Genomic DNA, 25,746 nt, shown 5'->3' on the forward strand with positions numbered 1-25,746 from the left:
ACATCCGTCATTGGAAAAATTTTGGTAAGTCTAATAAAAGATGATTTACAAGGAAGAGATCTTGGTGTAGTGGTTGATCAATCTCTTAGGCCATCCAAGTAGTGTGCTGTTGATAATGGTAGGGCAAATAGGATTCTAGATTTGATTTTATATTTGAATACAAGTCTAAAGAGGTCAATTTTATTGTATAGGTCACTGATTAGATCACATTTGGAGTATTAAGTTCCACCTTGGGCTTCTTACCTTACAAAGGATACTTAATTGTGGGAATAAATTCGGAAGAGTGTTACTAGAATAATGCCTGGGATTGATGGGTTGTCTGAAACTGTTTTCTCTTGAAAACAGAAGAGTTAGAAGGGATCTGACTGAGATGTTTAAGATTATAGAGAGAATTGATAGCGTTGATGCATCATCTTTCTTTCATATTTAATGGTGAGAACATAAGGGCTATGGAACATAAGTACAAATTTTGGCAAGATAGGAGTGATCTTCAGCCATGACAGATTTATTTTTCCAACAGGATTGCTGGCCTGTGGAATGAGTTACCTTTGGATGTTGTGGAGGTAGTAAATTTGAGTTTTAAGAGAAAGCTTTAACTATATCAATTATAAGGGCTAACTTTAAGGTTTTCAGTTCAGATTACAGTATGGGACACTTGAGATAGACCAACAGTTCCCTTGTTGCCCTGAAACATTGTTATGTATTATTTAACCTCAAATTCAGAGTGAAATGGTTAAAACTAACTCTTTGGTTTTAAATCTGTAATTAAAACAAGTTTATTTTATTATTATATAGTAAAATGCACATAATTCAAAGTAAAGTTTTTATTTTAGATATTGCTTTACAATTTGAATTTACAAATGTAAAATCACTCAATATCATCTAATTATTATTAACATACAACTAAGTTATTGTTGAAAAAATATCTAAGTACACGTACAATACAGAGTTTTGAACAGCTGGTCTTGCTTCCCCCTTTTAATTAGTTTACCGACATCCAGCTAAAACACTGCAAAGTTTATTTATCCTACTTAGCATTATTTTCTCTAAAGACAATCATTAGAATATTTATATTTTCACACAAGATTCATACTAACAGTAAAACCTATACAAGCAAAAGGTCAACCTAGAAGTTGTAAGTTTTCCTTTATTCTCTACAAACCACCCTGCTTCTTAAGTATACATTTTCTGCAATCACTTCAGTGTATACGTAGTTTGATAATTAACTTTATTCACATTTGATTCCCTTCAGTGCAGTTTGATTTCATTTAATTAATTTCAGTTTGAACAATGTTAAGTGCAGATATTTAGTCTGTGGAAATGTGAGGTTCAATATGAGAAAAACATCTAGTTTTATTTGGTGAATGTATATACCTTTTTTCCTTCTGCACTTCTTCTAACATTAATATTTGTACAATAAATCCTTAAACCTTTCATTATGTATAGGTGTCTTACCTGTGTTATAGATCTAAAATACCACAAACATTATATTTTTAAATTATATAAACATTTCATAACAAAAAAACTTAAAATTATAAAAAATATAATCAATTCTAAACAGTCCAATGTCGAAGAAATTGCTAAGAATGGTTTGTATGTTTCAACCATAAATACTAATTACATAACAATTACAAATTTCCTGAATATTAAATACCCAAACATGATTCAATTAAATCTATATAGATAACATTTTTCAAGAGTAAATTTAAGTAATATAGTTACATAATATAACATATAATAATCTAAAACTTTCTACTTATTTTAAACTTTTGTTAATTTTTCTCATGCATTCTGTACTTTAATTCTTAAACAGTGGAAATATTGTAGGTAACAACATCAATTGATGATGGCTGCCATTTAAGAGTTAATAGATCTACACCTTATCTGTATAGACAAGATTTATGCAATCAGCATCTAAGAGGTCATTTTTCAGTATAAAAGCCAACAAATACGTTAATACAAGTTAAACGTATTTCGTGACACTACCTTAAGGTTAATTACATTTTATAAGATGTATCTACCATACTTATTCTGATGGTCATGATTATACACTACTTACCACCACTTAACTTCTGCTGCAACAAGCTTCTGGGAAAAATACAAGAAGATTAAATCTTCATTTGTTTGTTTGTTTGGACGCAAGTGCATAGCTACACAATGGACTATCTGTGCTCTGCCCACCATGGGTATTAAAGTGCGGTTTCTATGAGTGGGAGTCTGCAGACATACCTCTCTGCCACTGGAGGGCCAAGATTAATCTTGGACCATACAGATTTATAATCTTTTCACAATATGAGCCTTCTTGAATTTCAAATTCTTGTTATTTTGTTGATGGTGCCAAGTGTATATACATATTTTTTGCAGTGTATATTGAAGTTGATATATTTACTTTTGTAAACATAGCCTTCATTTTTGTTTACAAAGGTATTGCTTGAGATTATTATGGGGTGTAGTTATGGAGCTTGTAGATGTTTTAAATTTCTTTACAGCATGAATTTGTCTTCCTTTGAGAACCTTGAAGGCACCTTTCTTTGAAATGTTGCAGCCTATAACTCCACATTGTTTTATAATTTTATTATGCAGGTAGTAAGGTGTTATAAATCACCTTAACATTATTATGTATTGTCAAATGTCTGTAATAGGCCATTAATCAAATATATTGGTGCTAAACAAGTCATGTGTAGTATGTATCATGAAATTGCAGCACCATTTTCCAATTACTCTTATAACATGCAATTAATCCTCTAATGTCATATGTTAAATTTTTGAAAACTTGAGAAATAAGTTATATGATTTTTTCTACTCATTATTTTAATCAATTTCTTAGCATGAAAATGGAAGCTAGGCATCTGAGGTTAGATATAAATTATATGTCTAGGTAATTTAGTTGATATGGCACTGACTGACCACAGGTCTTTGTACAATCTATGTACTACTTTTCATGTTCAGAGGAAAATAAGTCTGGAAAACATAATTTAAATAAATTTTCATATGCACAAGTTAGAGCAATGATATATTTTTGTGAAGCCTATATTTCATTTCTTGGGTACTTTTTATAATGTTTTTATAATATCCTTAAAAATACAATAATTTTAAGAGCAACAAACATAAGATGAAATACTTAATGAGATTAGCTACTATTTGAAGAAAACTGTATAAGAAGTGTTTAGTTATCAATAACAGCAAACACTTTATCTCCAACATGAACTTCTCCTTTCTCTTCTAATCCCAGGCTACAAGCCAGTATTGGTGTTTTTCCAAACTTCTGTTTCTCCTTTTCATCTTTTGTCACTCTGTAACTGAAATATATGAAAAGTATGTAATGCACGTACATTATGAATGCTTAAAATATTCCCAATTCCTCAAATAATAAGAAAATTAACATTTTAGTTAGTTTTTCTCTTACAAGATAGAATGACAAAACTTACTTTCATAAAGTACTCATTGAAGAAAAGCAGAAAAATTCCTGAAACTTTTTATAACCTGTTGTAACTGCAAATATGTAACTGTAAGTGAACACATAATTATTTATTTATTAAGATCTGAAGCTTAAACAAATTTCAGAATTAAATAGTTGCCAAAAGGAAACAAGTGTTAATCAATTATTGAAGAAGGTTATGTAAAAAATTTTCTAAATATGTCTTTTTATAGATATGAATGTGTGAATAGTAATCTCAGTTCTTTTTTACTGTTTAATTCTCAGTAAATGAACTGACTGTTATTAACTTTTGAACAAAGCAAGTTATCTGCATAATCAGAAGTTAGAATTAATTAAATAATTAATTCAACTAGTTTAATATAGCAGCCTAGCTAGAAGTATGCACAAAATAACATTTTAAGTAATTAGAATGCATTGATTAATCAGTTGGGTACCTTCATTATCAGCTATGTTTTCTATCATAATACTAATAACATCTTGCAATAATTAGAAAGCTTGAAAAGCCTGATTTAGATTTAGATCTAAAAGGTGGGTCCTCGTTTGTGTAGTATAGTTACACAACACAAACGAGGACCCACCTTTATATCATGATTTAGTTGCAATTTACAATTACTAATTAAATTACAGCAATTTTACCACAGTGAATTAGGTTACATTTCTTTTCAAATATTTTACATGAAAAAGGCTTTATACTTTTCAGTTACCACTTTTATTCCATTTTAAAAGAATACTTATTTAAACTATAAATAACAAATTATTATTTCAAAGGTAAAAACACTTATGTGTATCTTCTTTACTGTCTGTAAAATACTTTTATTACAACAGTGTATGATATGCTTCCATACTAAATTTATCATGATGCTGCTAATGTTGATTACATACGTTTTCAGGGTTTCAAGTGGTTCCTTGTTAGACTTTATACCAGTATCCGGGTTGACGGTAGTCACCAAACACCTAAAGTAGAAAGTACTCAAAAACCTGATAAAAATTGTACACATATCACCATAATAAAAGGGTTAATTGTATTTTTTTGGTTTGCTGTCTTAAGCTGTGCCGAGCCTTGAATAGGTGAAAATGCAGTACACAGCAGTGTGTGCAGTAAATTTAAGAGTGCATTAGGCTTTTACATCAGTTTAGATTTAGATTTTGCCTTAGGTGAAAAGAAATCTGTAATATAATCATCAAATAAACAGTAATTATGAAAAGAAAAATATAACATTGCTTGTGTAAGTGATGAAACACATACAAACAACTAATCCAACTCACATAACATGCATTTACATTACTCACGTTACTTACTTATAACAATGCATTTTTCCCTTTTATGCACTGAACTCCTTAATCAGATCAAAGAAATTAGTTTGTATTCTTTTCTAAACAGAACACTGTCAGCAATTCCAATGTCCTTGAAATATGGTAGAAGAGAGGTAAGTTTTGATAAGCTTTAGATGAGAAAACATCTTTCTACCAAAGCAACAGTAACTGGAATAGTCAGTACTACGCAAAGTGTTATATATACATTAAGACAGAACACACATAAGTCATTTTCTATAATAAATTGCCAGGTATAGCTTATTGTGATATTGGGTGGTATAATCGTGCAAAGCAGTGTTTTTTTTGTATATCTATAATTTATTTCTGGTGCATGAACTCTCAAAAGCTGAGTTTAATCATTAAATCTTTGCAATTCCACAAAGTTCTTCTTTAATAGTGTGAAATTTCAATATATCATATGGTAATCTAAAAAATTTCTCCATATTCTTAAAAGCCTTAAACTGAGTTTCAGTACTTACATAGATTGTATCATTGATAACATTAGAGTTATGAATCTTCAATACTTCTTTAGAATCATTAGTACATTCACCTTCACTTCCTTAATTCAACATTCTTTTTAACTGTTCTTCTCCATTTTGGAATTATTTCTCATTATCTAAACTTTCTGCCATTTTGTAACCTACTGATATGTATTCAGCAATCAAATTAAAAAATATCTTTTACATAATGCTGTCAGCAATTCTAATCTTTCATGAAATATGGCACAACAGAGGTACAGTTCTGATAAACTTAAGACAAGAAAAACTTCTTTCTACCAAAGCAACAATAGCTAGAAAAGTCAGTAACATTATTACCTTGCCTTATTTACTGATAGCATTTACATTTATTAAAAGATGATACCATATAATAAGACACACTAATATCATAAGAATAATCTTATTAAAGAGAGAATCACATTTTAAAACAATACAGATCTCTTTGAGATGAAATTACACTATGTGGTACTTCCATCTAATCTTCTAAAAGTAGTTGTAGGGTAATATTGACATTTATACACACACACACGCCATCTGCTTGAAGATGCTGAAAATAAAAACTTCTAAAGTAAACCAAAAAATATTTCAGCCATTGTACAAGATGAAATAGCATCTTTTAAGTTCAAATTACAACTATGAAAACCACATGGACAGAAGAAATATCATCAACTGATTTGAAGTATTCTTGCTTTTACACCATACATATTTTCACCATTATCATTTCCTTGTTCATGACAATCATTGTTAGATATACAAAACTTTTTAGTGTAAGTTATTATTTAGTTCACTTAATTATCTAATATTTGGTGATTATTTAATTTTCCTAACAAAGACTGTTGAAGGCAATAGTTATGACAAATTTTCTTACATAACCCAGTAAAAGCCATACATTGTGTATAGTTCAAATGTTGTAATTTGACACCACATCACTCAAACCTTCTGTATCTTTTGTTACTTTAAGTGAGTATTTTCACAGCATAACATTTTGTAGTTTATAGAAAGCTCTAGGCATCAATTTAGTAATGTAAACAAGTGAGCACAAGATAAGTGAAGAAGAGTTAGTGAAAGTAAAGATGAAATTAGATTTAGTGATTGCTAATTTAGCTACTATGGGTGATTTATAAATGAGAGCTTCACAGTTTGTATTGTAACAACAGAGATAAAAAAGAATAATTTGTCAAAGCATGTTCTAAAGTTACTGAACCCACCTGTGTAGACCTTAAATAAAAAGAAGACAATTATTTAAAATTCTGGATACAATTGTGGTAACCAACAGTTGCAGTGGTAATTTTGAAGTGAGATTCACAGCATGTATTGTAAACAGATACAAAGAGATATAACTCATCTCGTTAACTGAGTTTTAAAGTAATTTAATCAGTTTGTGTGGACTTCTGACAAAAAAAAATATTGTTGAAATTTATTGCCAGCAAGTCACAGACACCTACTGTAAAGAATCTGGCCCATAAAAAACGTGACATTTGGGGATCCAGCGAGGATTATACAGTGGTATACCTTTATGTGCTAACTGATGGAACAGTGAGAAAGTTTTCCTTAGCAAGAATAAAGATGGACTCTCCATACTGTCTGGGAGACCTTGAGGCCATATGTATAAAGACAGCCCTCTATTATTGGATGATTGGAAATATATGAGGTAGTTAAAATTTGGAAGAACCAAATAGAAGGAAGATGGATGAAGCATCTGCTGTCATGATTAGAGCTTAAGAAAAAAAAAAAAAAGCAAGTAAGACATCAAGCTCCTACAAGTATTAAATGATGACATCCTTAATGTAAGTCTGTAAGAAATAACTCTAACTAGATTCTGCAGATGCAGTCTTAACCAGAATTTTGAAACTCTAACTAAATGAATTTTACTAGTTGATGAACCAGTGCAATGCATAGTGAAAGGTTACTAACTGCAATACTGTATTACTGTAAACAGTCAATAATATTATTTTAATACCAGTAGCAGCTTTTACAAAAAAGGAATATTAATTTTTAGACATTGGTGACCAAAATATAGTATATGTTCTAAAAACAATCTTTCTCAGTGTGTAAAAGCTATAACTTGTGCTAAAATAATAGTTATAATCAATACATAAACTCAAAACTATCAAGTCAATAATAATGATTGTCCATTTTATTATTGTTATTTCTATGTGCAATTATAACATTCCTATGATCTAGTATTTTGAACAAACAAACAAAATCTGTAATAGAAAAAGATACTAAAAAAAAAGGAAAATAAAACAACACTTAACTAAGAAGAAATAAAATGATGATGAGCAAAATGAAGCATAGAGAATTCAAGCTACATACACAAGGTGTATTAAAACATTATGATGGCAGTCAGTACATAACAAACTACCTAAAGACCCACTGGAGAGCAAAAATGCCATTTACAAAACTTCTTACGAATAAGTATTACATTTAATCAGAGAAACAATTTCAGGGGCATGATAGATGCACAAGATTCTGTTACAATGATGTATCTCTAATATCCAAATCTGCCAGAGAAGACCATACAATGAAGTATAATAATACAACAATTATGGGATGTGAACCAAAGAAAAAATTTAAATAAGCTTTTTCCAACCATTTCTAACTAAAAATCTCACAATACAAATTGTAAATCACTTGGAACCCACTCCACCCTATCAAAGTACATAATGCATGAGCATACCTCATGAATAATTTCTATCATTATTTCTTCTTTATTTTATTCAATGTAATCTAATTAGTTTCTAATTTTTACAGTTTAATTACTTTTACAATAGTAAATAAAATTTACATGAAAAACAAGAAATATATAGTACTTACATGGGTCTTTTTTCTTTGCTGTTGACTACAGATGGACCTTAAACCTTTTTTTTTTAAACTAATGGTACTACCACACTAATTTTTTTCATTTAATTAAAACTACATAACTAAGATTAAAAATAATAACACAGAAAACTATACAATGTCCTGTAACTATCATAATTTTTCTTGTTTTCTATGAGAAAAGAATCATTTAAAATTCAACTCACTGGGAATAAAGTTTGAACTGAAAGTGACAACTTTCTGTATAAATATTAAAAAAAAAGTAATGTAATAAGTCATTTGATAGATTAAAACTCTGGCTTTCTGTTGTTTATAAATAGTATAGTATTAAAGATCAGAGACAACTATTTGTAATTTGTGAAATAGAGGATATTACAGTTGGGCTTGGGATGGCAAGAGAGGTCTGATTTTCTAGTTTATGGCTCATTAACCAAATAAAATAGAAGGAAGAAAAACAATTATGCTTTGCCTCAGTATTAACTATTATGATGAGTAACTTATGCTAAATTATGTATTTCTCAGAGGAGTGGTAAATAAATTACAGAAGAGATAAGTCCTAAAGCAAATGTCACAATTTTTATGCTTACTTATAAATTTGAGAACTTCAAATCTACATAACATTAAAAGATGATTCACTAGGTATGTTTCTGTGCCAAGTTTATTTGATAATAAAGCAGTTTAATTATATTTTGAATTTAACTTTGTAAAAGGTTGTGACATGCACTCTTTGATGCAAACAACAAAGGTGACTGATTTAGAAATGTTTATATTTTTATTCATGAAAAATCACTGGAAAACAAGCTACTGAGACTTGTTATACCTGCTACTATCAGCAGAAATTGATGTTACCCACTCTTAGTATTATGCATTCTCATACACACTGTGAAAAAGATAATACTTGGTGAGTTGACTACTTGTAAGATTATTTTAAATAAACACTTTCACAGTTAAAATAACTTGACCTTAAGTTAATACACTTCTCTTTCTTCAAGATTGGTTAATCAACTTCCAGAGAGGTTATTTACTGTAATTAGCAAGTAGATCACTGATACGTGCAAGTGATAAAGGAGTGGGATAAGTCATGCTTCATTTTGAAATGAAAACCATTAACACTATGATAATTTTTCAGGTTTATATTTGGATTTTACAGTAGGTAGCAACAGACATTCCAAAACTCTTTACTAGTAAATCTAGACAGTATGCAGATAGAAGGTGAACAATTGATGGACTGAACATCAGTATAGACTTACTGTAAAACACTAAAATTATTATGGTATTTTGATAAAAGTTAGTTCAAGTTTATGAATTTAAAAGTTTGTGAAAGTTTAACTTGCACATGGAATTTCTTAAAACAAGTAATAGATTTATGTAGTTTTGGTTATTAAACTTTAATTTTTCTATTAAATATGATGAATTATTTCTTAGTGAAAGTGTTATATAATGGTTAATTTCATTTTGATATTTTTACACAATTTGAATGTGTGGCTATCTGTTCATAGCCATTCCTAATTTTAAAGCAAGAGACAAGAGAAAAAATAACCAGTTCATATAATCTATCATCAACTCTTGGGCACTATTCTTATCTGACTATATAATGGGATTTGCTCATTAATCTTACACCACATTCATTGCTCCAAAATGCACTGAAAGTGAGTCTGGGTAGTTCAAATACTTATTACGGCATTATGTTTAATTTTTTAGTAATGGATTCCATTATCTGATCATTTTCAGATATAATACCACAGAGGACAGAATATTCAAATAAATTAAATTATATCTTGAGTATTAAAACATGTTAAAGTGACTTTTTATAATAATCTTACTAGCATATGCAAACATCTTTTGTATACAACAGCACCCTCTTTGATAAAATGTTTGTTGACCCCATTCACCTGAAATTAGTGTTAAAAATTCAAATATATGTATCTCAATGAGGTCTGCTGCTGGGACAGTGGTAAGTCTATGAATTTACAACGCTAAAATCAGGGGTTTGATTCCCCTTGGTGGACACAGCAGATAGCCCGATGTGGTTTTGCTATAAGAAAAACACACATCTCAATGAGATACTACTTTAATATACTAACTTTGATAGTATTAAAAGGCTATTTGTCATAAATTAATTACTGACCATATAAATTCATATACTGTTTTACTGCAATCAAACAATAAACATCATATTTAGTAGAACAATAATGTATGGTATGCAAATACCACATATCTCAATTATTATATACTCATAGTATGTATTTCACATTTCTAAAATTTCAAAGTGTTTTCTTAAAATTCTTGTTCACACATTGAAGTAGCCATGTATAGTTTTGTACAAAAACAAACAAAAGTACTTCCTGAAAAATTATGCATTTAGTAGTATATATTAAATAATACTATGGAATTTAGCCATGCCATAAATCTTCTTGAAAATGACTTTTAACTTCTAAGATTCTGTAATTAAAATTTACCAGCCCATGGAAACAAATGATATTGGTGACTGTATATAAAATTGAAGTCTTGAATGTATTGTTTCACAATAATATATGACAACTATATACATCAATTGATATGTAGTAATGACAAACCTTCCAAACCTATGATTCCAAAACACTGTGGCTTAAGGTTTATCAGTCCACTTAAATTAGCAATATTTTTTAAAAGTTACAAAACTGGTGGCCCATATGTTCAAATCAGGTTCAGATTTTTTTAAATATTTAATACTCTTAGCTAGTGTTTTCTTAAGAGATTAAAGGCATTAATTATTCTCTTTCATTTATATGCAAATTCCATGATTTAATTTTCTCACCTAGAAGTATGGTGTACTCGATAAAAGATAGCTTCACCCATCTTGATGAAAGTCCAATTGTCCTAAAGAAGATTTTTATAAAATTACAATACATTAACTTTAGATATGTACAAATCCTTTAATAAAAGAATACACTGGTAAACGGTTATAAGTCAAGGAATTCTTTTGTAGAAAAACACATAATGGCTTAAAGGCAAAAGCAGAGTAGGTCATGGTTGGAGAGTGTGATCTCCCTCAATTACTTTTATAATGAAATGATCACCAGTGACATGAGTCTTGCATGTGTTCGAGAAGTGAAGGTACTGTTCTGATAGTGAGTAGACATCTTGACTAGTCTCTGTAAATTTTTATGAGCAGTGTATTATTTATTTTCCAGCAACAGCAGTAAGTTTTTTATACCCTATCTTTCTTTAAGAGTACTTTAATGAATAGTATCTTAATTCTTAATATTATTATAAAGATTATTTCCTATTGCTAACTTAATTCATGGATTTAGGAGTAACCTAAATTTACTAATGTGGCTAAGTCAAGTGTAATTAATATTTACTATAGTGTGGTGGGTCTTACTTTAACATGGACCTAAATAACATATAGTTTTACCATATTGTGAATACACAATGTTGGTTAAAATACTTAATATATCTAATTTTATTTTGTATAGTTTAATTTGATGCTTATTATATTAATATAATGATTATTCTGTATTGTTAGCTTAACATATAGATATATAACTAATGTGCCATCTGAGTCGCTGGACATTGTAAAATATTGAGTTTACAGGCAAAAGCATTGTTAGAAAAGAAGAGTATTCAACTGGTGGAACAATTTGTTTTTAATCATGATAAGTAAAATGATGTGAACATTATATTTAATTAGCTATGCAAATCACTATTTTATATTATTTCTGATCTATGTATGTAGCTGGCTTTTATAAGAAGTTAATATTAAATTTAACTGGTTTTAAAAATGCATGTGTGTGTGGGAATTAGAATGGTTGTTATAGTTGGAATTGGATGATTCTATTGCTGTTAAACTTCACAGAAAATAAATTGACCATTAATGAAAAATTAAGGCATACATGTCTATAGGTAAATTACACTGTATACAACACAATTTAAAGACTGAAAACATAAACGTTTTGACTGGTAAAACAAATAACTAAGGAATGTATGAATATCTTTCTAATCTTTCTCATTATTACCCTAATAAAATTCTAGAATTCCACGAGACAGAAAGCAATACACGTACCAATTACTCTCTCAAAATACCATTTCTTAAAACCACAGTCTGAAAAATTTGTTAACAATTTCTGGTAAGAATATATGTAAAGATTTTTAACAAAAATCTGAAAAATACCAAGGTGACAAGGTACACTCACAGAAACATTAAAACACAGCCAGAGCTGATTCTCAAAGTAAAATGAGTGTTTACAGGCTTCAAAAGAAAAAAATCTCAACAGTATATTTATATACTAGAAAATGATTGCTATAGTGGCTGATAAAAAACAAACAAACCCATAAATAGCATATTCCTTAACAGATCCAAATTGCAGTTATTCACTGATTACTAATTGATTAACATATAATATATACATTTTTCAGTATGTAGTAATTATTCTAATAACCAATTCTGATTAAGCTGGGAAGTATGCATTTCACATCTGCATCTATTTTCTCTTAGAGGGTTAATTGTTATAATTTAATTATAAATATTTTCTTTGATTATTTTACTAAGAATAATTTTAACCACTTAGCAGACTCATTAAGGGCTTTTCTACTGAAAAACTTATAAAGTTAGTGTTAGCAACATGCCTCTTCATAAGGTTGACAGTGTTCAATTAGGAAATTTGGTCGAAAGTTGCGGTAGCTAACTTTTTCTGAAAGTCTAGAATTGAGATCTTCCACAGATTCTTCAGATAACAAGCTGAATGCTGATTCATCTTGAAGAGCAAACTGCAAGAATGAAAGTCAGTGATCTCTTTAAAGTAATACAAAAGACAATTCTTAAAATATAACTATTAATTACAGCATCAAATACTAGGTTCTCATATTTTAACATTTTTCTAACCTGATAATGTATTTCCAACAGATACTCACCTCATTACAGAGAATAGCTATATATCCCTTACACATTTACCTATGAAATTTGAATGAAAATAGTCATGACCTAAGCCCCACCTAAAATTCATGTTTAATGTGAAATGTACTGGTGCATGATGATGTTATCATGCAACAATAGCCCTTCACCACCAGGAGGGTGATACAACCTCTGTGCACAGTAACCCCTCCTCTAGTACTTGCACTTGAAATAATTTTATTCTTAGATAAGGCAAGAAGAAAGTGCACTGGAATTAAGGAGATTGTGTGAGAAGGTAAGCATCTATCATCCTATGAGAAATATATTTTCAGCTTAGGAAAACATTAACTTCCAAGATAATATCTTTCTTCCACACATAGAATAGCTACAGCTACACATTTAATTGATGAAGGGGCCAGTGCAAAATGAAATATTCTTGAGCACTCCATAGGATATGCTGAAAGAGGAATCCCAGGAAATGTGAAACCTGAAGGCAGGGGCTCCACAGGAGCACATCTGTGGGAAACAGCACCTTGTCTCAGCCAGAATTTTGTCTTTATTTGGAATGTGATGGGAGAAGAGAGCAAATAAGTCCAAACAGTCACAAGGATGGGCAGAATAAGAACACGATCATTCCAGCACTTGCACACAAGTAGTCAGTGAGTCAATAGGTGTAGTGTAGTTGGTGCACAATTAAATCATATGAGATCTGCTCTTTTCTCAACTGGACAAATTCAGGCTGTAAAGGCATTAGGTGTCATACACATACCAGCACATACAATTTCCTCCAGTGTGTGATGCAACAGAGTTGTCGGGGACATCGAGATACATCAAACTTGATGAGATGAGGCCTGAAGAAGTTTCTGTTCCTTCAATGAAAGGCCAGAGTAAGCCATATGAAGTAATCACTGAATCCAGCCTGTTGAAGTGACAGGGAATAAGTTTCTTGATATAATAGAACCCCATTGGATAAAATAAATGGTGACATGAGCCCAAAATGCTTCAATGCACACTACATAACATCAGAGAGCTTGAACCAGGCTTAAAAGATGATGCAGATCCAAGTGATAATATAACTGTGAGATGGAGGGAACATTAATAGGAGAGAAAAATAATTTCTTTTTTTAGGTGCTGAAGTTTTGGGTAGAAAAGATCTCTCTGGATACAATAAAAAACAAGTGGAATTGTAAAAAGTCCTGTGAAAATGAAGCACAAACACATTCACACGTCAATGCTCATTAGTCAATAACACAAGAAAATGAGTGTAAAGTGAAAGATGATATAGTGAACATGACTACAAGGTTCAAAAAGTCAAGATAAGGCATGATGAAGCATTGTGATATCCCAAATAGGAAACTGGAAAAATAATTAAAATAGATAGCTTGATAAGGTTTCATAAGTAATGACAAAACCTGGGACTCAAACACTTTTTCTTCTTAGAAAATGAAAGGTAGACAATAAAACATCCCCATACAGAACAGCATAGGAAGACACTAAAGCTTTGTCAAATAGATGTCAGAATTTGAGAGACATGTGGTACATTTATTTATTTTCATTGCTGAATACCAAATGAGCATGCAAGTTAGTGATATATATATATATATATATATATGTGTGTGTGTGTGTGTGTGTGTGTGTGTGTGTGTGTGCGCTGTGAACATGCCTGGTCTTGCTTAGAGCACATTGTTACTTAAAACTTTCAAAGTCACTACTACAGTTACAATTATGAGTCGTATTAACTGAAAATAATAAACATTTCTAAATATTTTACTTGTAGTTATTATGTTATGCATGAATTATGAAAAATATATTAAATACACAATAAGAGATTAGAATTACAATATGCATTAAAAGTGAAATTCTTATTGAATATACCATTTAAGCATAACGTATGTTACATCAGTTTAAGCCTGTAAGATAAGTGTAGACTGTAGACAAAGTAAAGTAAAATATATGATTGCACATTTAGCTTTCTCACAATGAAACCAGATGTACATAGAGCCAATCAAACCGCAAATCTTTCAAAATGATTTTATTAAGTTAATTAAATTAATAAAACAATACAAGTATGACTTGATTGAGCATAAGATGGTTATTGATTCAATTTTTCATGAATATCATATCCATACTAACTTGAATACCATGTTTTTGGAACATCTAACATTGACAAATTTAAACAAAATATACTCCTCATTAAAACAAAAATTGTTTGTACAATACATAATTGTTATATTGTTAAGCACATAAAAAATAGCTTTATAAAACTTAAAACTGCCAACATCTATATTAACCAAGATATTAATAACAGAAACATTCATGTGTTCATAAAATGTATTGTGCAGTCAGCTTTAGACTTTGTATGCAGGAAGGAAATTCCATATGAACAATAAATGCATTGTACAGTTATACATATATATAAAATCAAATATAGAAAATTACTCAATGAAACAACTACTGCATGTTTCATTTTATTATAATAAAGGTTTTAATGTTACTTACCTTATGTCTAATGCATAAGAACTCTTTATTGGATGCTATACCTCTGCTTATCTGCTCCTGGATCAACTTACAGAACTATGGTTTTAATGTTACCTCATTCAAACAACTTTTCCCATGATTGTGTTCAAATTACTCTGATCATGAAATAGTATGACTGAATTATTCAAGATGCTGTTATAAATGAGACACAAGAATCAATTTGTTAATGTAAAAGAGCATCATGTACAGGAAACTTATGCATAAGATTCAAAGGTAGTTAAATGTCAGTATGATAAACTAAACCTCAGTCCTATTGTTAGATATTAATTTTTAGCTGAGGTTTCCAAAATGGGTGAACAAAGAATCTAATCACCATCAACATCTGCATTGGGATAATGTTCAGATGTAAATGTAGCAAAATATTTGAAAGCTATAAGAGAAGTGTAAGAACTTAATAATAATGAACAGGTGCACAGTAGTGGCAGTATTAAGGACACATTATTCTCTAGCGAATCAGCTGAAGACTGTTTAAATCATGTTCAAATGTATCAGATATTTTAAGATACATTTAAAACTTTATATCTAAGACCCCAACCCATTGATACACATCTCCCAGCAACCAATTAGCAACCCTTATAGAGGTTAACCCAAAGAAGAGTTAAAAAGGTCAAAACATTGTTCTCTACTTTAAGAAAGGTTTTAATACCCATACCAGCTGTCTTAAGATACATTTTTACTTCAAGTGAGTTTATCATCATCATGTATTTAATTATATTCAGTTGATTGATTTTGCTCTTGGTATATTAAGTAATAATGCTATACAGATTGATACACAAAATTAATTTTGTAAAGAAGTTATGAAAAACACATAAATCTGAGTCTGATGGCCTTTCAGAAAATGAAAAAGTACACTAGCTGACAGTCTGAGAGGATAGATATTGGAATTTAACATTTCTCTTTAATTTTTCAGGTTGGAAGCACATTATTCAACACTGTCCAAGGATGCCAGGAATGTCAGATATTTAACAAGAAACCTGGTAGTTTTATTACCATTTTGAAATTCTCTCTGCAATGCAGGATATATTAATATCTCTAATGAATGGCATGTACAGTGTTCAGTGTTTGAAGCTGCAAATAAATATTGATGGACTTCCATATTTAATAGTTCCAGCCAACAATTATGGCTAATTCTGGGAATGCTTCAGGGCTTTTATCATATTCATTCTTTTATAACTGGACTTTTCTATGATAACAAAAACTAAGTTCATCTGGTCAATTCCTAGTTATAGTTGTGCACGACTTTCAACATTTGGAGTCAGAATACAAATTCCAAGGCTACAGACTAACAATAAAAATATCCTTAGTAGTATATGATGCTCCACTAGTACAATCATTGCAAAAATACTAAATCACACAATGGCTACTACAGCTGTGACAAATGCAGGCAATCTGGAGAATATGTGTCAAATCAAACGACGTATATTGAAACAAATGCAGAAATATAAATAGATGTTGGTTTTAATGAAATGGTAGATGAGGATCATTATCTAGGGTTGTCACCATTCCTTGAGTTACCTCTTGGAATGGTTCCACAGTTTCCACTACATTATATGTATTTGGTTTGCTTAGGGGTCATGAGATGCTTGCTACATTTCTGGATGAAAGGACCCCTAATATGTCAGTTGCCTTCTTTTAGTATTTCAGATTTATCAGAAAAACTGATTAGTCTTAAACAGCACAATTCTTTGGAGTTTCATAGGAAACCTAGATCTTTACATTCTTGATTAAGCTGTTCACAAACAGTTCCTACTATTGTTTGTTGGCATATATATACGTCTTAAGTTGTGCTTAACCAATTGTGATTATGCACATAATGTTTTAGCATCTTTTGTACAGCATTATGACCAAATTTATGGTAATTTGTTCATATATAATATTCAGGGACTGGTTCATCTTACAGATGGTGTTATTTTAAGGTTTTCCATAAGAAAATTTTCTGCAAACAGGTATTGACAATCTTATACATATGAGTATAACTTGTGTGTCTTTGTATGTCATAAATTGTTCATATTATTTTAGGTATTCATCCAAATAATGGAAATGGGAGGGGATAAGCACATTAAGGAATATAGATGTTTTTGCTATTAAAATTACTAAGAGTTGTATATGTTATATATCATGAAAAATAAATAATGAATTAGAGCAGGGAAGTCATTTTGTTTTGGAAAGGGAAGAGAGGACAACAAACGTTTGGAATAATTTGTTAGAAGTAGACAGATCAAGGAGAACTGAAGATATATTCACACAGTTTAATAACCTCACTAAAAATAATGAGCATTTCATTATTTAGTGTACATTGTCATACTACTTATATTCATATTTTCATAATTATTTCTTGAGAATTATTCAATTTTTTTTACTTGAATTAATTTATCTTGTACTGATGTAACCGGAAAAGTCAATATAAATTCACTGTTTAAAATATGTACTATAATTACTAGTTGATAGTGTCAATACATGATAATGTCTTTCTAATCACTACATGTAAAATAAGTTAAATATGTTTTAACCACTAACACTAGTAAACATGAAGAGGTGTGGAACATTAAACTCCCTTTATCCTCCTAGGTGGGATTAGGTATAACACACTGTCAAATCTTTTGTGCCCTTATTTTCACACAGCATACCAATAAATATATGATCCAGCTTCAGATGATGAAACATACAAACTCAGTTATAAAATAACTAAAGAGAAAAGGACAGCCAAGTATTCTTCAGCCACCAGAAATTCCTCGAAGTTTGACAATGAAAATAAAGTTTTAACCAAAGTTTATTAAACTGCAAGAGAATGTTTGGCTTCATTTGAATTTACTACTAATGATACACAGAAAAGACTTCTTACCACTTTATGTATAAATGATGAAATATTAATGCTTATTTTTTTCTTTGCAGCTTAACTGAGCAATTCCTTTCAGTGTAGTAAATGTTCAATTTATAATAACTCAATGTTTTGAACCTTCAGCACAAACATCATCACCTGAATCTGCAAAATCATGGACTCCAAGAAGTTCTTCCTTACAAAACATATCAAAACAAACATCATCTGGGCCAACTGAAAATCATGATGAATTTCATGTAGTTGTAATTTTTTTAAGTGTGTGTAATATGTACATCATGCTTTCAAAATGTATTACTTGTATTGAAGTATAATTTGTAAATTGAATGTTGACACCCAACTCAACCTACATAAATGATTTTAAGCTTCATCAACAGTGATTCAAAGGTATGCTGTAAATGTTAAAATTGATATTTGTCGATTGTGTAGTATTCAAATATGTTGAGTTCTATTCAGATTTTTTTTATACTTCACCTATTGAGACACATCTTAAAACATATTTGAAGTTTTAAAAGGTATTATGGAATTCAAGTATTTAATATAAAAAAATATTCTTTAAGTGGATAACAAACTTATAGGTCATAAATAATTAAAATCATTAATCACACATATAAATTAACCATAAAATACATTTGATATGCTAAATAAGACATATACAAGATATTTCAATAATATAAAATGTAAATATGGTTACATCTTATAACCAATATAAATATACACATACATACTAAATCTACATTAAATGAAAGTTGGCATAGAATTGATGCCTAATGTAGGACCAAGGAAGTCACACTAATATTGGACTGCTATGCAGTAGAAACTATCCTGTAGAAGATTTTTGGGATAGTTCAGAAGCTAAGGTAGAAAGGGAAGAGTGGCAATGGGCCACATCAACTTGAAATTTCAAAGAATTGGGAATCAAGCAAAAACATACTGTATGATGAAAGGAGCTTCTCTGAGATCTCCAAGAACTGAAGCAGACAAGCAAATTCCCTCCAGCAAGGCATCTCTTTTTAAAAGCTCCCAATAAGAAAGTAACCAATATACTATGGAAGAACACAAGCCAAAAATATAAGTCAATAAATGACTAAAATCAATCAAAAATTGTGGATGAGATTTGTGATAAAAATTAGATAACATTTGCAAAGATGATAAAAAAATACAAAACTGTTGTAAATGGGACAAATTATAGAAAACTAAGTGTAACTAAGGTAAACTGTGGCATCTTGTCTTTGACCCCAAATAGGAAGAGGATCTAACCTTTGAGAGTCCAAACAAAGGTCTTCCAAATGATGAAAGGCCAAGGTATGCTTATCCAGTAAATAATAAGAACAAGACATGGCAACACCCTTACCCTCTCTTAAATGACCAGTAAATCTTTTTGCATGCCCAGCAATGTCTGGTGGAAGTGGCAGGAACAAGTAATCAGATGAATGAAATTCCCCCATTAAAAAAGATTTGTAGGCTACAGAAGAAATACTCAAAATATGACAAAGTTGGCACACAAGTTATAGAAAAGTTCAGGAAGCAGAATGTCTACATGAAGCTTGTGACTAACTGTCTGAACAAAGAAAGATGCCTGAAGTATAGAGTTTATATTCTCACCAGTTTGCTCTTGATACCCACGAAGCTCAGCCTCAGAGCTAACAAGAGAAAAAATATCAAAGAACAAGTAAGACTCTACCTCTGCATATGAAAAACTGTATGCCTTCTGGTATCCCTGTTTTCCAATACCTAGATAACACCAGAGAAATGACAGAAAATAACTGAATCAAGAAATTTTATATACAAAAGGAAAAAAAACAAAAATACCTTTATGAAGAGCTAAAGTAATGAAACTAAAGATAACATATATAACTTTATCATGAAAATTAAATTTTATCTCTGTTTAAAATGTGGCAAGAGTACCAATGGCACTACTTTCTACTTTTCAAATTATGCACTTTTTATACTCTCGGGCTTGCTTAGTTTCAACAGTACAAATAGCTTCATTGATGAAAATGCCTATTGATAACTTAAAACAACTGTTGTAAAGCTAAAATTATATGTTTATTTTAGGTATATTTTAGACACACCAATAAAATTATGTATATTAGATTTACTTCTATGCTTTTAGGTATATTCAAAAAAGTGAAAAACTTACAGAATACTGTTTAGGCTTATGAAAAAACCCCATTTTGACAATGGTACATCTTGGTCTGAAGTCTGGTAAAAACTGAACAAATCGAAAATCATCTTTTTTCAGAAAATTCTGAATCCATTTTGCTGCTTCATCACCACAATCAACTGTTTCTATGGAATCTTGAAATATTCTGGTATACAATACAAAGGGTTTATTTACGGTAGTACAGAAATATACAATAAAGCATATTTATAATAGCTTTAACACTAACTGGTAAAATAAAATGATGATTTTTTTGTTTACTTTTTAAATTTGAGAAATTGTTTGAAAAAGCATAGAGAACATTACACAAAACCTTATTTCACAAGTAGAAATTTAAAGACATCTTAAGTAGTTAAAACAACAACAAAAAAAGATCTGTCTTAACAGCAATTGAAGGTTAGACTTTAAATTTGGTTGGATCACCTACCAGGAGATACAGGCTGGAATAACATAAGCTGACCAAAGACCATTCAATCCAATAAAGTCACTTATCATGCAATTTTTCTTATTAAGAAAAACTTTCTCAACCACAAAACTATTGTCCATTAATATTAAAATGATTCAGACAACATACAGAAAAACATCACCAGATAATTTATTTCACAAAAATTAATAGCTCCAAGATAAAAGTAATTATTTTTTGTAACAAATTAGTATTTAAAGGATGAATGCATAACTGAAAGATGTTTACACAGACAAGCCATTTTAAGTGTTGTCTAAAAGATCAGCTTACTTCATAAAGCTAAAAATAGAAGCTAGCCCATACACGCATACCATAAATATTACAATGTTAAATTTTACTAGATCTCTACTTTAATCCAAGATCTTGGTGTACCTTTATTGGTTAAATTTTAATACTCTATACAAGCAGATAATTTCTTTCCTGATTATAATATCTCCCTAACTCCAATCAATCAAAGTTTATTCATAAGCCTTCAATTACTTTCTTGATGATGAGAAACTCACTTGAAATAAAAATGTATCTCAGAACAGCTGCTATGGGTATTAACAGTTTTATTGAAAAGCAGTGAACGATGTTTTGACCTTCCTAGGTCATCTTCAGGTTAACAAAGAGAGTTAACTAGATAAACACACACAATATAGCTAATCTTACAAACAGTACCTTAGTTCAACCATTGCACCATGCATTTTCATAATTGGTTTGATTTACTATGTACTCAGATCTGACTGGTTTACATGGGCAAAATAATAACTGGTAAAGCACCAATTTAACAAATAAGTATGTTAATATCTTTCCTAACCAGAATTTAAACATAAGAAGCTTATATAACATTAATGGTGTGAAGCTGTTGTTTTTTTCAATTGAGATGACCAGGATGCAGATTTCAAGTATAACTCACAATCACTATAATGCCAAAATATTTTGCTAATGCAGTATACAGATTCTACCCAACTTTTACAAAAATCATTAAAGCTGAAAAGTTTTTAATTCAGTGTTCTTTTATGAAACATCACTACCCTAACTGTTAGTCTCTGTAGCCAATACACATTTTTGTTTTGCAAACAGACTTAAATATTAATTTTCTAAAAATATTAAAAAAACTTTATCAAATCTCTACAGTACAAAAGAGATGTAAGGTTAGCTGCTCTGAGTAGAGATTGAAACATAAACCAGATAAGGTCATTCACTGCTGGAGTGAAGAATTAAAATTTATGTTAAGAAATTGTTTATATCTAATTTCAGAAAGAGATAACTGAAATTAAATTTCAATATTTTAAATGTAACCATCAATTTATATTATTGGTGTTAGTGCTTACCTACATTTTGATACTTTTACACTATGGTTTAATTTTTGTAGGCATTCTAGTTTTAATGTCTCCATTCCTGGACCATCAATATGCAACTGATTTCCATGTAAAGATGGTGTCAAAAGTGCCAACTGAGGTTCCTGTCTCTGTGTAACGAAATTTCTACCACTCTTAACAATCATGAAGCATCTAAAATAAAGAAGACACAAGGAATAAGTAAACAAAATTATTAGAATTATTTTGCTTTAATAACAATTTTGTTTGGATAAAAAATGTTAAAAAATTGTCATTCATGTCTTTCAATGATACAGACATTTTACTTGCTGTTAGAAATATTTTAAGTTACATTAAATAAATTATCCTATAAAGATAACATAGGACACATTAAGGAAAGCAGATGTATTAGTTTGTTTACACAATGGTTGTATTTTATGTTAATGGGCAGATCTACTTGCCAGCTTTAAGTTTCTTAAGCTGATCATATTTAACAGAGAGACCCATTTTGAAGGACCAGAAGTCATTTGTACAATGAAATGTATGGTAAAAAGTACCTCATGATTATGTGACCTTCAGATCAGTATATCTTTACTCACATAAAAGTTAACATTCTACCTTTAACACAACACAAAATTAAATTATATAACTTAGAATCATGAGATGTGCATGGTGTAATTTTATCTAAATGATAAAAAAATGTTTATGTTTGCCATTTTAGAATTATTCCATACCTGTCTTTACATCACTAAGATGGGTAATAAAGAGTTTGAAAGAGCACATGAAACTCAAATCCAAGTATGGATGCTGGTTTCTACTATTTGAATCTAAACCAGTTTTCAGAAAATGGAGTAAAATGAAGTGTGAACTTTACACCAATATTTCTAAGACATCTTCAGTGAATTTACTTTAAAGGTAAAATGGTAAAAATAGTACATTTCACTCCTCCATATTACATAAAAGCTTCTTGATGAGATTTATTTACTATCTAATTGTTATAAGGGTTCTAGTTTAGCTATATTTTGTGAACACTGAGTGTTATTTTTTTATATATTTGCATATTTGACTTTTTTTTAAATCTCCAAATGGTCTTGAAGTTCAAAATCAAAGGATCCCCTCACTGAGTCCTAAGATACCCCACTCATGACATTAATCCATTTTGGTCTGAACTTCATTTATAAAAGACTAAATTTTATAACATGATTCTAATATAGTTTACTAATGTATCAATTGCAAGTAGTTTAAATTTTATGGCTACTAATCCAACATTACTAACAAACTAGCCACCCACCAACTCTCTAATCACACATTACAGAAATTTATTTTGCAAGAAAAATAATACTATGGAGATAAACTTTCACTAAATTCACTCTACTGTGTACTCAAATCTTAACTGTAGTTCAACAATACTCTATCTACAAACTAACCATTAAAAACTTACAAGGACTTTAGAAAAGTCATGATTATAATTATATATTTTTATATGTAGAAAACAGCAGTATGTCACTAACTTTTGTCTTTTCCACAATACTAGCATCAGCAGATGTAAGAGAAACCAATGATCAAACCATTTCACACATAGTGGTTCTAATTTCAAAAGCTAAAAGTGTACTATTTGTTGAAAAACATTTTAAATTATAAGAGATTATTAAAGCAGATAAATGAAAAAATCAAAGTACCTATCTCTCCAGTTCTCTGCTCTTAAACCCAATTCTGTGCACTCCACATGTTCCAGTTCTACTCCTCTTAAAGACTTCACAGGATACAAGATAATTTTCTTTATTTGGGCAACATGAACAAACTTTAAATTTTTATGTTTACTCCAAGTTATGATAATAACAGCAGTCAATCCCATAATGATCATAGCAACAAGACCAGAAAAAACATTAACTGGAACAGACTGAAACATTGCTGAAGTTTCTATTGAAAACAAAAACAATAAAAGTTCATGTACATTTTGTCAATGCAAAATAAAATTAAAAATTGGATCTACTTTTGTCTCTAAATTTATTTAGAAAGAATTCCTCATGGAGATGATCTTTAGTGATTCTACAAATATTAAAAATTAATCAAAGCTGAAGAATTGTTGCAAAATAACCAAGCATAATTTATAATTTACTCTTTTTATCTGTTTGTGTAATTATCTTTTTTTTTTTTTTACCTTTGTCTTTATTATCTCTACTGGATTGACACATGCTGCTCTCTAAATATTACATACAAATCAACAAATCCTTACAAATTAGAAATACTTTCTATCATCCACAGTGAAAGCAGAAAGCTTTTTCCACACTAGTACCCAAAATTGAATATTATACACAAGTGTAACAGAAGTGGTATCTCCACATAAATCAACCCCATATTCATAAAACTTGTAGCCACAACACCCGTATGAATTATTCAAAATGACCCGAATTTATATTTCTTTGAATCAAAATAATTTTTATTACTATTATCCATTTAACAACAAAACAAATAATATATTTAAGTAAAATAATAATTTCATTTGGATTTATATGCTTGAATTTAAATTATAATGGTTCCATAAAATCAACTTTTTCAGAATTTTAATGGGCAAACACATTGTTTGGAAAAAATAACTATGGTATATAAGTAAAATGTGGCAGCTTAGTACGTAGTATTACTAAAAAAATAAAATGTTAAATACACAAATGCTGTATTGAATTAATTACTAATACTAGTAGCATTATGTAACCTATAGAATTAAATGCTGGTCTTAAAGCTTTCTTTTTAAGAGTTTCTTATTGCGTGATGGAATTTTTCACGTTAATTTGATCAACAAAACTGTTAAATCTTGGAGAAATAATCTTTAGAGAGCTGCGTACTGTTTACTTGAACCAGTTCTTCGTGTAGCCTGAAGTAATTGCAGAACAGCCAGAACCTGTACACTGCTGAATACCAATCAGGAACGTAAGTAGATCAACAATATTGACACATCGACCTTTTGGAGATATTTATAAGACAATTTAAAAGCATATATCTACTCCAACAAGATAAACAATAATATTCTGTGATACATTTGTAGGAAATTTATACGCACATTTTGAACGTTTACTTCTTCCACTCCTTGTCGATGTATTTAGATTATGGAATAGCGCGTGAGAGAGATGAGCATTTACCCTCTGAATGACGGTGATATCTAATAAAAATTCATGATTTTCGCCCCCACCTCCACCCTCCTTCCCGTTCACATGTACGTATTAAAGATCAAATTAAAAACAGATAAATGAATAAACAACAAAATATATCTAAATCACAAAAATTACTTTTCGAAAAAGCAGAAGAACGCATAACATTTAATCCAGAACCCAAGAGCTTCCAGGGACATTGAACATGCCCTGAATCTCGGCCATAATGGATGCGCCCTTGTAGCACATTCCTTCACTTTGCTCCTACAAATAAACCTTTGGTGTTACTTTTTATTCCCGTCTTACTCCTCTGCTACATGACTAAGTTAAAGAGGTCATTTGATCTTAGAATAGG

The 25,746-nt window shown here is 30.0% G+C and overlaps 1 protein-coding gene and 1 pseudogene across 5 annotated transcripts; one reads left to right on the plus strand and one right to left on the minus strand.

Moving 5' to 3' along the window:
- Positions 1-809: 809 nt before the first annotated feature.
- LOC143240902 (mitochondrial amidoxime reducing component 2-like) lies at positions 810-25,695 on the minus strand. 5 transcript variants are annotated; one of them, XM_076484149.1, is made up of 9 exons: positions 25,304-25,433; positions 25,096-25,204; positions 23,925-24,165; positions 22,261-22,440; positions 20,461-20,629; positions 12,679-12,819; positions 10,868-10,929; positions 4,322-4,393; positions 810-3,299 (listed from the first exon to the last, which is right to left on the minus strand). In XM_076484149.1, the coding sequence occupies exons 3-9, from the start codon at positions 24,152-24,154 to the stop codon at positions 3,167-3,169; spliced, it is 987 nt and encodes a 328-aa protein (XP_076340264.1). In that variant the 5' UTR covers positions 24,155-24,165; positions 25,096-25,204; positions 25,304-25,433; the 3' UTR covers positions 810-3,166. The 5 variants fall into 5 exon arrangements, with proteins under 5 accessions (XP_076340264.1, XP_076340263.1, XP_076340262.1 ...); XM_076484148.1 differs by having other exon boundaries at positions 25,089-25,204; XM_076484147.1 differs by lacking the exons at positions 25,096-25,204; positions 25,304-25,433 and adding an exon at positions 25,530-25,695.
- On the plus strand, positions 16,407-17,311 carry LOC143239820 (uncharacterized; annotated as a pseudogene).
- Positions 25,696-25,746: the final 51 nt, after the last annotated feature.

Source organism: Tachypleus tridentatus, chromosome 13 (assembly GCF_004210375.1).
Source record: "Tachypleus tridentatus isolate NWPU-2018 chromosome 13, ASM421037v1, whole genome shotgun sequence".
NCBI classification, from domain to species: domain Eukaryota; kingdom Metazoa; phylum Arthropoda; class Merostomata; order Xiphosura; family Limulidae; genus Tachypleus; species Tachypleus tridentatus.